We start from the raw sequence: 15688 nt of genomic DNA, 5'->3' as shown, positions 1-15688 counted from the left end.
TTATGTGCCTACTATAGGAAAATCAATTTTTGAGTGGCTATTTCATGGCTCTACAGTAATCTGGCTTCAAGGACATTCCATGGCTGTTCAATGTCAATTATTCTTAAATTTTCATGTTCTAGGAAACACTCCCCAAATGAAATCATTGAGATTTATGAATGCTACCTATCGAAGAGAACAGAAGCATGGATGTTTCATGGAAAAAAAGAGATGTTCTGATCAGTATCAAGTAATAAAGCATAGCATTTCTCTTCCTGTAGCAATTGATGATGAAGAGGATGATGACAGCGTTTTACCTCAACTTCACATTTCTCCAAAGCTGAAGATTTTCTAGGTGACCTCCCTAAATGAAGTGATGGACAAGCTAGGTTTTCTTTGGAACTCTAACTGCCTAGAAAGGATTGACTCGTTTGGGATCCCTCTGTAATCCAGAAACCTAACAAGATGATCAACAGATTAGCAATTGTGTGTTGCTAGTGATCTACAAAATTTTATTGAATTTACTTACTTTGTTTAATAGAAACTATGTTCCCAGCACTGTTATAAATACTTTACAAATATTAAACTCACTTGATTCACTTAATACTCATAGCAATCTTGTTAGGTAAGAACTATTATTATTGCCAATTTCCAGAGGAGGAAGCTGAGGCAGAGAGAGGTAAATTAATTTGCCTGAAGTCACACAACTAGTAAGTATAATCCTCTCTTAAAACTCAGCAATGGTCAACCTTTTAGCTTGATGCTGCATCCTTTCCTGGGCCTTCTCACTAAATGGTAGTTTTCAATGAAAAGTCATTCAGGGAGCCACATTGAAAATGAGTAGTTGCCTGATCATAAGAGTTGAGTTTATTAATAGTTTTCTAAGTGTCAGATACTGTGCTAAGTGCTTAAAAAAACAACAACTCCTGTTTGATCCTTAATGTAAACAATTCCATTAGGAGGTACCACTTGCATTTAAGTGAAAATACTGAGCTGTGGGTGGCTAACAACTTTTCTGCAAATTACATGCCTAATAAATGGAAAACAGGAATTCAAACCTGAATTATCCATCCAGTCATGGAACCCACCTACTGTAGCATGAGGTCACACAACTCATGCAACTCCCTATTAAGGAGCTAGTCCTTTAAGGAGAGAGGACTAAGGGATGATGACTTTGACTGATTGTTTTTCTTTTTTCTCCTGTTTGCCATAATAGGCCATCAGCAAGTTTTCTATTAAACGGAATGAGCCACATCACATTTAAACAGATATATTAGGAGTGTAGTTCATCTATGAGAATTCCCTGACAATAAAAGCCCCTCAAAAAAAGCAGTGTGTTAAACCAATTCAATAACCTCCATTTCTAGCAAACTATATCCGACCATGACTAACAGCCATGACAATGCCATTACTGTTAACTAAAGAGAGTGGTAGAGTCAACCTTCTTTAAAAAATTTTAAATTTACAGCAAAGTCACATCTAAAATAAAGCTTAAAAAGAGTCATGCTGAAATATGGAGAGGTGGGCTGCAGAGTGGTCTCATGTACCTGACACAGAGATGATCTCACATGAGAAGTACAGTTTAAATATAAATTACCAAGACTATTCTTTTCTACAATTTCCATATTCACCTGCAATGTGATATGCTGTCATCTGATAATACCCACATTTTCAAGCCACAATTTTAAACAATTTTTCAAGAATCAAAATACAAATCAATAAATTGAGATCACAAATGAGTTGCAACAGCCAATAATTTTATTGTAATCCTATCTTTTCTAGAGATAAAATCATTTATGTTTGTTTTATATTTTAGTAATTTTAGAGATTATTTACCTTATTTTATAATTTTAGAAGCAAATAATTTTTACATGGTTAAAATTTAAATTTTAAATGTAATAAATATTTTTAAATTTAGTGATTCTTATCAAACTACTGATATATTTTCTTTGCTTAGTCTTATAGTTACCATAAGTATAAAATGTATGCAGTAGTCTTCCGTCATCTGAGGGGAAAACATTGCAGAACCCCCAGTGGATGGCAGAAACTACAAACTCTATACATACTATGCTTCTTCCTGTACCTGCATTAAAGCTTAATTTATAAATTAGGATATCTCTAATACTTTATTGTAAGAGCTTGACAACAATAACTAATAATAAAGCAGAACAATTATAACAATATAATGTAATTAAAGTTACGTGAATGTGGTGTCTCTCTCTCAAAATATCTTCTCATACTGTACTCACCTGGAAGGTGAATACACCTTCTCTGTGATGCGAGATGATATAATACCTACATAATAAGATGAAGTGTGATGAATAACATTGGCATTGTGACATAGTATTAGGCTGCTACTAACCAGAATTTATATTCCTGAATCTCTGCAACTATTCTTCACTTGCAGTAAATGACTTGCTGTCACCCATTTCAGGCGATCCCTTGTTGAAGTCTTTGTATAGGCTCAACGCTTTCTAGCGCAGGACGCTGTCGTCAATCGGAACACGTTTCTGTTCATGTCTTCTACCCATAAATGTAATGCCTTTTCCGTTTCAACAAACACTTATCATGCACTGTGGCCATAGCTTTTGCAGTCTGAAGTGAGACAGCAAAACTGGCATGAGTGTCTTTTTCCTTCTTCACAATTTCACAGAGAGAAGATTCATTCTTAGCATAGGTCTTAGCAACCTTATTATTTTTGTCTTTATTAAGTTGAGAGCTTTCTCCTTTTCACTTAAAGAAGCACTTGATGGCTTCTCTTGGACATATCTGAATTGCTAGCTAGCATCACTACTCTTGTGCTTTGGGGTCCATTGTTAAGGAAAATTAGGGTGACTTCAACACAAGAACTCCGATACCATGACAATCTGATAACTGCAACAGTAAGTCTAATAACTGAGATGGCTACTAAGTGACTAAAGGATGGGCAGCATTTCCAGTGTGAATATACTGGACAAAGGAATGATTCACGTCCCAGCTGGAATGAAGCAGGACAGTGCAAGATTTCATCAAGCTACTCAAAATGGCATGCAACTTAAAATTTATGAATTGTTTATTTCTGGAATCTTCCATTTAATATTTTCAGATCACAGTTGATCATGGGCAACTTAACCCCTGGAAGCGCAAATAAGTTGATCTAGGCACTATCAACATTTAAACTGCAAATACAAACGAATTCTTTGTGTGAATTAGACACAAGAAAATGAAACTGATTTCTCACAATTCAACTGTAATCGATATTCTTACAACTCACTGCAAATGACACACCACACAATACGATATAAAATCAATCTTCTCATTTCTGTGAAAGTATCTTTTGTTTGCAGCAGAAAAGCACTGAGGCTTTTTGATACAGTGATTTATGGAAATTAAAATAAAGAATAAGGAGAAGCCCTTAACTGATGGCTTTTCAAAACATAGGAGTCTTTGATTTTATGAAAACAATATATACTTTTCTTAAATTATTAGAAATTATCTCTACTAGAAAAAAGAGCATGGAAATCAGACGACTTAAGGCAATTCCTAGATTTATGAGTTCTACATCATTAGAATTTTGTTGAAACCTTGAATAAGTTGCAAATTGAAACTGGTTTTGAAAGGCTGCCTTAAAACCACTTACATATTACTAAATATTTTGAATGTATTTTTTTGGTAGAGCTCTCTTTGTTTTTTGAATAATATCCTATTTGAGTTCATTTTCAAGGAAAATGTTTCATAATACTTAATAAACTTTAAAATATTTTAAGGTTTAGCAAGATAAGGAATCTATCCCATAAGTAGTATTCTCACATAATAATAGGATTTTAAATTCTAGCCACCAAACCTCTGTCCCCTGTAACAACAAAAGTTTATATGAACACTCCCTTGTGACCTACCGTCCTTCCCTCAAATCCCCTCTTGCTCAAGGTAAAGAATTTTTGTTGTCTAGAAGACCTCCAAACATCGCAAAAAATGCTCCAATGCCTTTCATGTTGATACAAATGTCTACTAAAGACAGCTATGTATTCCCAAAAGTACTTAATTATAAGTTCGTGTACCTGAGAATTACTTGATATGCTTCTTATAAGAAAGTTTATCTGAGTATTATTTGATATGCTTCATATAGGAAAGTTAGCGAAGAAAGATGAGGTACCAAGCAAATATCCTACATAGAGGGTTGAAACATACACTGACCTCTCTGAAACATACATAATTAATTTATATCATTCAACTCAATTATTAGCATTAACAATGGCAAGAATAAAAATGCATTAACAGTAAGTGGTTAAGAAATTTACAATTAATGTTCACCAAAAAGTGGATAAAGGACCGATTGTTTGAAATACTTGTTTTTATTTCTGAATCTACAGTTTTACATTTGTCTCTTAAGCCAGGTTCCAATTAAATTTACTGCAAATGACATACAGTACATATAAATGAAATATTCTCCTTCCTGAGAAAGACTTTTCATTGGTACAAGGGAAGGACTTAGGCATGGTATTAATTATACAAAATTAGAATTTGCATTCCCCTTTTCCATACACAAGGTAGAAAATAACTTATTGCACAGAGGTAAAAGATTCACCTGCAGTCACACTGTTGGTAAGTCTCCTGTTTGCAAAAATATCCTATAAATATTTAGGACTACCTATTAACTCAATAACATTCCCTAAAGCCACCCCCTTTGCCTCTGTATGTAGTTATGAATCATTTTGTAAACCAAAGGCAGAACTGTAAACAAAAATATTTGTAAACAAAAGGAAACTAGGGAAATATATTAGAAATTAACAAATTTAAGCCACAAATAAACTTATCAAATGTGCTCAGTGTTTCTATCTCTGCTAAAATGTCTTGAGGTTGATAGGAAAAGTGTTATGACTGTCCACCTTTTTTACAGATGAGAAAACCTAAGGCTACAGCATTACCCCAGAGTGACTTACCTGAGAGCACATAGTTTAATTAAAGGGTGGACTTACGATTCTCAAACCCATGTATTTCCCTCTAGATTCCAGAGTCTGGCAATTCATTCCTTATCCACACTGCTTCATTACGTAGTCTGGGGACTGACAGAAAGGGAGCAATGTCTGGCCTTCTGAATGTTTACAGTGTTCCGTATGCACTATTTAATTCTATCTTATTCTTTCTTGTGTCTTGGCCATGTCTCCCCAATCTCACTGTAAGTTCTTTGAGAGCATGTGTCATACCTTTGGCCTCTGTGGAACTGTCAACAATTACTAGCACAAAGCCAAGGACTTGTAACTTTTAAAAAATATTTGTTCATTCACTAAGTAGATGCAAAAGTTCTGGGAGGCCTGTTCCAGAATGGTGGAAAAATAATTGTATGGCAGAGGCAAATTGGGTTTATCTACTACCCAATTCTGTATTTTTTTATTTCTGTAGAAATTCACTAATTTTCTTTCTTCTATTTTCAAAAAAAATTATAACTGTTTTTTAATGACAGTATCCAGTGTTTTCAATGAAGCAGATGTTCTCAAACATTATTGGTGAGGAATGTAAGCTTTATGGGTATAATTTACCAATATGTAAACATACTACTTTAAATTGCAATTCCAGTAATTCCAATTGTAGAAATGTTGCCTAAAATAATAATTAGCAGTGTTCACGTGCATATCAAAACTTGTACCTTTGACATGTAAAATTAGGAAATAACCAAAATATTAGCATAATCCAAGCTTTCAGACTCTTGAAACAGTATGCAGGTGAGCCAAGCCAGCTCTTTTTTCTCTAAAAATCTTTCAAATAATTGAAAAACATTTCTATATTTTTTACTGTTTTCATTATAGTAACAACATCAGTTTCTTCTTCCATTCATGCAAATTAGTTTTAGCCTATGAATGAGTCACATACCTTTACTACATGATGCTTTTCTTGGAACACAGGAATCTTAAACATTTGGCACCAATATGTCGTATCTTTGTTCGGGATGGGGACCTGTCTTAATAAAAAGGGGAGGAAGACACAAAGTCACCTTCTCTTAACATGCGCCTGAATACAATAATGTAAGCAAAAATGTTCATATACACTTTGAAAAAGCCCATCCCTATACTCATAAAACCTGAAAACACTTACGTCCTGATTTACCAGATCAAAGTACTGTAAGGCAGTAGACAGCACACTGGTTTTCTCAGGATTCAATAACCGCAAACTCTTGGTGCCCCTATTGGAGTCATGGTACTTGGGACCAGCTTCTCCTGCATCTTCATGGTGGTAGGCCCAGATCACTCTCACAGTGCTATCCTGGGGATCAGACATGGGCATGGTTAGGTCTCATGAGAGCACTTTCCTTACCACTGAGTTGAGTTTAAAGAACTCTATTGTAAACAAGATATAGAAGTGAAGAAAAGACAATAATGACATTTGGAGTTCTCAACATGGTCTCTAATATGAATTGCACAAATTTGATTAATTCATTAAGGGTCCAAATATATGAGTCACTTTTTGGAAGGAATCATCTCTCAGCATGCAAGATTATGTGCTCCAAAACATACTGAAGGACAATTGACTCAGTAATTACACTTTTAAGTATATGACAACAATAAATCATTGTCATGCCAAAACTTTAAACTTGCAACTGGTAGCTTCTAAACAAATATTCTTGTTCAGCAGCAGAGACTTTGGAAAATTAAATGCCATGGAATATTTTAGGGAAAAATAAATTAATACAATAAAAATTAAAATTACCTAAGACTTTTCCTTTTACAGATGTTTTCCTAGGCACTAGCCTAGTCATACATATAAATTTACAGAAAGTATAAATATAGAAGGATTTCTAATTCTGGATTTTTTAATTACACTACCATTAATCTATAGTCATTTTACGAAACCAGGGAATTTCCTAGGGACTGGTTTACCACAACTACGGAAAGTACTGTCAGATGAAATTGGTTTCCATTGAGCAACCAAGAGAGACTGCCCAAAGGGCTATGGGGTGGGGAGCGTTTGAGAGGTGTAAAGAAATTGTTCAATCTTCCCACAGATAAAGGTGTTTTTGCCAGATCTTTGTAATAAGAACTTTGAAAATAAATAATAAAGCAAAAGCTATTTATTTTAAACGTTCTCTTTGCTATATTCTTTCTTAATAAGTCAAATGACTATAATTATTATTCCAATTAAAGTATAATTGCACTGGATATTGCATAAAAAGTAATCCCTCTCTTTGCATGCATTTTTCTGCCTCGTTTACTCTTTATGCTGAATGCTAATCAGAACTGCTTCATACTTTTTACATTCCCATTTTTGAAGCTTTGATCTACAAAAAAAAGTAATTGTATTGGTCTATACAAAATAAAATTAATCCAAGCAATTCATGGAAATTTCTGAAGCATTACATATCTTCTAAATATTTAATCTGAATGCACATAAATATATTAATTTTTGCATGAAGTCTGAAAATAAGAAATCTCATTTAATATGCCAGTGGGCAATTATAATCAGCCACCTATTCATCTTGATTTTAGAAATTTACAAAGATGAGTCCATTACAAATCAGATGAATTATATCCTAATATTCAGATTCATAATTCTTTCTTGTGTAATGCATTTCTTCAAACATTTATCTGTTGTGTATTTTCAAACTTTATGGAGAAGAAACCAAAATGTATTTACGGCTAAATCGTACAAATTTTAAAGGGATCTTCAGAATGTTAAACTCACACAAAAAATGGATTTTATTGAAATTTATAGTCATACATTTTTGGCTTCTAAAAAAAGTAAAAAAGAAAAAACTAAAAAACAAAACAAAACAAAAAAAAGATTTCAAAAATATTACAAAAAAGACTATATGATTTGTTTATCTTATTCTTTAAAGTGTTTCACAAGTGTAAATATACAATTTTTTTAATGCATGCATTCACTCATAGATGCCTTACCGTTATACTCTTGTCATTTATGTCACATGTATGCAGCTCTCTGGTAAATTCAATTATTGTGTGTGTGCTATTTTCCATGGCATATTCTAGATGGTAATCTTGTTGAGTATCTTTTTTCAACTCTCTATTTGCATTTGTAAAATAATCCTATGGAAAATATGGAAAAGAAAAATCAGGATACCTTAATACAGAGAGAAAAGAATTTGTAGGACCTTTAAAAACAAAGTCTTGTTATCTAGAGTTATTTCCTAAATCCCGGGAATTTCCAAGGGGCTGGAGTACTCCAACTGGGGAATCAGGTCCCTGGGAAACTAGTCCATCTTTGAACTTCTGACCTTTCAGGAAAACATAGTGTAGATTGATAATATCATAGAGCATCAAGAGATGGAATGAATGAACATTTGATACTATCATGTGTCTTTCCTTCCTTGTAAAAATTAAAAGAGGGACTATAGCACTATGAAATGTCTTACTGCGAAGTTAGCATGTATACAAAAAAAGTTTAATAGCTAGTTAGCAGCAAAGCCAGAATCAGCCCTAAGGTCATCACTCTTTTCATTCCAACTCCTGGTGGAGCCCCACTTCACCATTCACAAGAGCAGAGATGTGGGCAAGTGCGGATTATAGGTTGTTTCAATATGACTGTTAATGGCATATTCTTATTAAAATAAAATGCAATGGGAAATATGCAAAGAAACAAAACTAGTTGAATTACACGATATTGAAAAACTAGGGAAGCTTTGTTTTGGGGGAGTAGCCATAATTTATGTACTAAATTTCTTCAACGGTGTACCTATCACTTCTTTTTGAGACGGAGTCTGGCTCTGTCACCCAGGCTGGAGTGCAGTGGTGCGACCTCTGCTCACTACAACCTCCACCTCCTGGGTTCATGTCATTCTCCCGAGTAGCTGGGGCCACAGGCGCCCGCCACCACGCCTGGCTAATTTTTAAATATTTTTAATAGAGCCAGGGTTTCACCGTGTTAGCCAGGATGGTCTCAATCTCCTGACCTCGTGATCCGCCCATCTCAGCCTCCCAAAGTGCTGGGATTACAGGTGTGAGCCACCGCGCCTGGCCAGTGTACCCATCACTGCTGGGAGGCAGACCAGTGCAGCGGAGAGAACATGGGATTTGGAAGAAAATGCCTAGGATGTGACTCCCAGCTGTATTCTTAAACAGCCTTGAAGAATTGTTGAAGTAAAACTCTGAAAGCTTTAGTTTTAACATTACTAAAATGGGGATAATATATACCTATTTTATAGATTTTGAAAAATAAACAAATGAGATAGCATGGGCAGGGGCATAACTGCCTACATGGTTAGCGCCCATTCGATACATATTTTCTCTTTTGCACCATAGTTTGGTTTTATCGCCAAAATATCTTCTTATGCCTTTTACCATTTGCCTACTCTGTTGAGTCATCAAAATCACAGTATTAATTTTTGTCACTTATAAAAGACACAAAATTTGCCTTAATGACAGACAGCCTTTCTGGTTTTTCAGTACCTAATGATATTTTATTTTTGAGAAGTTGTACAGTTGCTTTAGAATATACATGCTGAAACATAATTATAATTACTTTTACTAACAGTAAAATTGTATTTGAAGAATTGATTGCTATGTTTGACTGAGAAAATGCAATATACAAGACAAAACCTCACATTATCTATAAAAGTCATACTCAAATAGATGGCATTTGGCATTTTCATTCCTAGCACCTTTGTACGGTAATTATCAAGTGTGCATGTATTTCCCATCCAGGGTACCACATCTAGATTTTCTTTAGTATGTTGAAACCCCAAATTATTGGCAATGCAGAGTCTAACTCACCTTTCTTCACAATGTTAACAATAACTACAGCTTCTTGTATGCACCAGGCCCTGTTTACACCTATTACATGTATTAACTAAACTAATCTTCAAATCAAATCTATTAGATAAAACTATTTTTCCATTTTACAGATGAAGACATCAAAGAACAAAGAGGCTAAGTGACTTGCCCAGGATTTACAGATAGTAAATGGAAAGGCAGGATTCAAACCCTGGCACTCTGGCCCCAGAGTCTGGATCCTTTTTCACTCTTCTACAGTGTAATGGCCACTGCTGGCATAGGATGGGTCCATTTATTTTTGTTTATTTTTTCTGTCTCCAGAAATTAGCTATGTCAGTTTTTCACATAAAATGTTACTTTTCTTCTGCCAAAGTTGAGGTTTGTCAAAATTCTTATTTTGAGAACTGGGTTGCAATTGTGAAAGCAATTTAAATGAAATACTCCTGTGAGTCTGTGATTTTCCCATTTTTCATCACATAGATTTTCAATATGTAAATGAAATAACAATGTCTGTAGACAACGAGAAATTTCGATTAGTTAACTATGCCTTTTCACTGAACTCATACTTCATTACATGATCCAAGCAATCAGTTTTTGCAATACAATACAAACTGTAATCAGTTCAAAGAGTAGAATAATTATCCGACTCTTGCAAATATGTTTCCAAAACCATTATTTCCACAAAATATCCAGTTGGTTTGCCAATTTTCCACTCATTCTATTTCCACTCAACAATAGCAACTCCTTCCAGCTATTCCACCTTTTTCTGGCTTTTCGGATAACTCAGTTATTAGAAAATGAGAGAAACTTCGCTCAACTTACGTTGGTGACCCCTTGCACCATCTGCCCTGTGTAATCAAGTGAGTGCTTAATATTTAGAAAAGACAGCTGTCAATTATTTCAAAGTTCTGAACTCCTGGAAAAATGCAGTTGTCTAAAAGAAGCTCATATCTTCAACCTTCCTGAAGGAAAATGTGGTTGGATCTTATTTTAAATAAAATTTAAATATGAACTAACCTAACCACCATGGTAATTCCACTATAATTTTTTTCACAGGCTGGACGCAGTGGCTCATGCCTGTAATCCCAGCAATTTGGGAGGCCAAGGGGGTTGGATCACCTGAAGTTAGGAGTTTGAGACCAGCCTGGCCAACACGGTGAAACCCCGTCTCTGCTAAAAATACAAAAACTAGCTGGACGTGGTGGCAGGGGCCTGTAATCTCAACTAGACAGGAGACTGAGCTGAGGCAGGAGAATTGCTTGAACGTGGGAGGCAGAGGTTGCAGTGAGCCAAGTCTGCGTCATTGCACTCCAGCCTGGGTGACAAGAGCAAAGCTCCAGCTCAAAAAAAAAAAAAAAAAAAAATTTTTTTCACATTTTCCAACTTTGAGGTCCTATTTTGGAGGCAGATCTTCAGATTTGATTACTATACACCTTAGTTATCCAAATAATATTATTTAACATGTTTACTTCAGCTGGGTCCTTCTAATGGCTGGCAATCCATGTTAATCTCTTGCTATTTTCTGAAGACACCTCGCAAAACAAATATTCTAAACCTTCTCTATGCAAGATTCTGACATTTCACCACCCTCAGCTTGTGATTACACATCTCAGTTTATTGAGAGAATTTCAGTTATGAGATATCAGAGCTCCCATTTTCATTCTTTTTATCCTAAAAAATATCTACTTCATGGAATAAAAATAACAATAATGATTTTAAAAGAAAGCAGAAAAAAAGAAAAAAAAATAAAGAGAAGATGGAATAAATAGAAAATAGATGTCAATGAAATGGACAAACATCACAATAGATTCTACAGACACTAAAATGTTATTAATAATATGCTTATCTTGAAGCCAAATAATTGGATACTTTAGATGAGAAACAAAGTCCTTACAAGACAAAAACCAGCCAAAGTCATTTAGAATAACAGAGGTACTCTGAATAGCCCTATAATCTACTCATGGGTAAAGATCTTCCTAAGAAAATTCTAGGCCAAGATGCTTTCACTTGGAATTTTACCAAATATTTAAGGAAGAGGTAATACCAACTGTTCACAAATTCTTCTAGAAAATGAAAGAGGACAGAACACTTCCTTTTTTTTTTTTTTTTTTTTTTTTTGAGACGGAGTCTTGCTCTGTCGCCCAGGCTGGAGTGCAGTGGCCGGATCTCAGCTCACTGCAAGCTCCGCCTCCCAGGTTTACGCCATTCTCCTGCCTCAGCCTCCCGAGTAGCTGGGACTACAGGCGCCCGCCACCTCACCCGCCTAGTTTTTTTTTGTATTTTTTAGTAGAGACGGGGTTTCACCATGTTAGCCAGGATGGTCTCGATCTCCTGACCTCGTGATCCGCCCGTCTCGGCCTCCCAAAGTGCTGGGATTACAGGCTTGAGCCACCGCGCCCGGCCACTTTTTTGTTTGTTTGTTTGTTTGTTTTTTTGAGACAGAGTTTCACTCTTGTTGCCCAGTCTGGAGTGCTGGAGTGCAATGGCATAATCTCAGCTTGGCATGATCTCAGTTTACTGCAACCTCCACCTGCCGGGTTCCTAATTCTTTTTTTTTTTATACCAACATTACTTTGTCACCAAAATTAAAGATACTACCAAAAAAAAGTACACACCATTATTACTCATGGGCCTAGATGTGTATTTCCTTAAAAATAGAAATAAAAATATTTCTTAGCAAATAGAAGCCAGCAACATAAAAAAAAAAATAATACAGCATGATTGTGCAGAATTTTCTTAACATTAGAAAATCAATCAATACGACTTAGCACATCAAAAGTCTAAAAAAGAAAAACCATATGATGAACCCAATAAATGCAGAAGAAAACCAGTTGATAACATTCATTCACTGCAGAATGTCTCAGTAAACTAGCAATAGAAGGGCACTTCTTCAGCCCTTTAAAGGGCACCTATAAAAAACCTACAGCTAACATACCTGATGACAAAAGACTGAATTCTTCCCCCTAAGTTTAGGAACAAGTCCGGGAAACAAAGCAAGGCACATTCTCCACATGGAAAGCCCTACAGGTGATTGTCCACCTTGAACAGTTTATTTCTGTTATTCCCTGGCTCTATTTTCACCTCCCATCCCCTAACTAAGGACTTCAAAGTTCTGTCCTTAAAATTATATTTCTGTCTTCATATTTCACCATTTGGGAATCTCATCTGCTCCAACAGTTACAAATCATTACCTTTATTCAGTATCACATATTCAAAAGTCTTCTTCACTTGGAAGTCTTATTGTCATTTCAAATGCAATAGATCCAAAATTGTATTCATATTTTACTCGTGTTCCTGAATTTCTTTAATTATATTGCCATTCTCGTAGCTATCTAAATTCAAAACTGTAGTCTTTATTTTCTTTTCTTTTTTGAGACAGGGTCTCACTCTGTCATCCAGGCTGGAGTACAGTGGTGGAAACACAGCTCACTGCAGCCTCTTCCTCCTGGGTTCAATTTTATTTCTTGTAGAGACGAGTTTCCACCATGTTGCCCAGGCTGGTCTCAAACTCTTGAGCTCAAGTGATCTGCCTGCCTCAGCCTCCCAAAATTCTGGGATCACAGGTGTAAGCCACCATGCCCGACCTGTAGTTTTCTGTAACTTCTTTCCTGTGACTCACATCTCCACACGTAGCCCCTGCTTCTATCAAGTCTTCCTTTGAAAATGAACCTACCTTTTATTTCTATTTCATTTTGACTTCTCCTATCTCCCACAGTCTACATTTACATACTCTGTCATAGTCTTCCTTGAAAAATCACTCTCAGCATGTCACTGCATTTTATTCAACTGTATATAGTACAAAGTCTATAATTTAGAGTCCAGGTTTCCTCACATTGAGCCTAACCTGGCTTTCCAGGTTACCTATTATCAATCTCACCACAGGACCTGTACTAATTGCTCCCTCCAATTACTCTGCCTTTTCCCAGCTCTTTGCTTTTGTTCACATTCTTCTTCCCTATCACCCCCACTCTCTTCATTCAACTAAGATATCCTCTTCACTAACTCCACCTACTGAATCTCTTTTTTTCTGCTAAGGCTCATGCTTCTATTTCCCCTATGAAGTTTTCCTTGATCGATCCAACCAGAAGTGATCATTCCCTCTCTGAATCCCTATTCCTCTATTTACATTCCCATGTAGCATGCAATCTATTCTAAGCATTGCCTTATCTTGTCAACCATGTGATAATTGCCTAGAATTAAAAAGTTAATCTGAGTATTTCAGTTATAAATTTGGTGCCTTTAGAATACTTATTTACACTGTCAATGGAACAAAAAAAGGGGGAGGAAGAAAATTATTTTCCCATTTGCTCTTAATTATATTTACACATGGTTAAGACCGGATATGGAATGTGTTTAACCAGATGCTAGAATGAGTTTGGGTCTGCATGCTCTGCCATACAGACACATCTGGCACTGAAATCTGGGAATGTTATTGTGACCTTTTAGCCGTTACATGCACATGAATCTTAGGAGGCTGACGTTAGTATTCAGAAAAAAGAGTTTATACATGCAACAACTATTTTAAATCCTTTTACACAAGGAGATAATTCTCTAACTATTTTAAGTAAATAAGAAAAAAGAATAGATCAAGAGGGAGAAGTCACATTTCAGAAGGAATTCTGATGTTAATTTACATCCTCAGTACCCAACACAGTGACTGGCATGTTGAAGATGCTCAAGAAATACATGCACATACTTTGAAAAGGAGCATCCTGCTTTTCTTTCTGTTAAATCTAAGGAGATAATTTTGAAAGTAAAAGATAAAACATAAGAACCTATCATCTGATATTCACGGCTTTGTGGTACAGAAATAGTTTAACTTAATGGGACCAAAGTATTCCCCAGTAGTACCTTATTTCTTCTGTCTGTATTAAGAAAATACATGGACTGTAATCAAACACAGCCTTAATGCTGTCAATATTATACAAAAGAAGTGGCATATTGGCCAAACTTAAAAGCACAATTAAATGAAGTATAAGAAGAGAAAAAGGCAAAAAAAAGAAAAACAACAACAACAACAAAAAACAAAACTGGGATCCTAAACTTCATAGCATTCAACTATTCTTGCCTGGAGGATGAAAAGCAGAAAAGAGGGAAATAGAAGGAGAAAAAGAAAGCAAGCCACTAGAAGAACAGTCAGCAATACAACCATCAGTCTTTAAGCAGATTTAGATTGGTTAAAGCTGAAAACAAGTGTTAAATGAATTTAAGTTTCCTGACAGTCTGACAAAAGGATAAATGTTATTCAAGTGGATAATCAATGGATATGTTATTGTGTTACTATCATCCTCTAGGAAAAATACTAGATAATGAAAAGGACACAGTAAAACATTGACCAATTAAGAGTTCGAATACGGGTAAAGTCACTTAAAAGTTGATATTCACAAAACCATACTGTATAGTACTTAGGAGATACTTAAGAAAACTTCCTAGATCATTTTCACTACATCTGATTTCACCTTTAGAATTAGAACCAAATGACATTCTCACCCACTCCTCATTTTATTTAGCGAATAGAATCAAATGCAGCCCTATTACGCACTCATGATAAAGGCCATTCCTCAGCTATCTTCCTATGGTGCTTTATATTCCAGGATTTTAGAAATAAAAATAGAAATGTAGATCACTGTGCACTCTTATTATCGTGGCCTGATATCACAGTCATTATAAAAATGTAATTGTATAATATATGCATTTAACGTATCATATATATGTATCATAAATATACAATATTGACAAAAGTCACTCCAATTAAGAATCATTAAAATTAGGCTTTATGTAGGTAAGAAGGATGGAGAGGATTCAGAGAATCATGATTCTGTATAAATTTTGTAAGAATTTAAGAAAAAAACATGTAGATGTTTTTTAAAATGTAAATTAAAAAGCTGATATACGCAAGTCATTCTCACATTTATACAGTATTAATTATCTGCAAAGCGAAATATACTTGAGGTAATGTTATTCTATACAAATGGCTTTATGTGTCTCTCAATCATATTCTAATTCAAATA

At 35.1% G+C, this 15688-nt stretch overlaps 1 protein-coding gene across 1 annotated transcript in view; it reads right to left on the bottom strand.

Moving 5' to 3' along the window:
• The window catches only part of MOXD1 (monooxygenase, DBH-like 1), a 99784-nt gene that overhangs the window by 65264 nt on the left and 18832 nt on the right, over window positions 1-15688 (bottom strand). Inside the window, 3 exon segments of the mRNA XM_011962183.1 lie at window positions 5827-5910; window positions 6049-6216; window positions 7848-8059. Of these exon segments, the coding sequence (XP_011817573.1) occupies window positions 5827-5910; window positions 6049-6216; window positions 7848-8059 (464 nt within the window).

This window comes from Colobus angolensis, unplaced genomic scaffold (assembly GCF_000951035.1).
Source record: "Colobus angolensis palliatus isolate OR3802 unplaced genomic scaffold, Cang.pa_1.0 Scaffold58, whole genome shotgun sequence".
In the NCBI taxonomy this organism is placed as follows: Eukaryota; Metazoa; Chordata; class Mammalia; order Primates; family Cercopithecidae; genus Colobus; species Colobus angolensis.
Note: the sequence above shows the minus strand (reverse complement) of the source record. Positions and strands in the feature narration are given on the sequence as shown.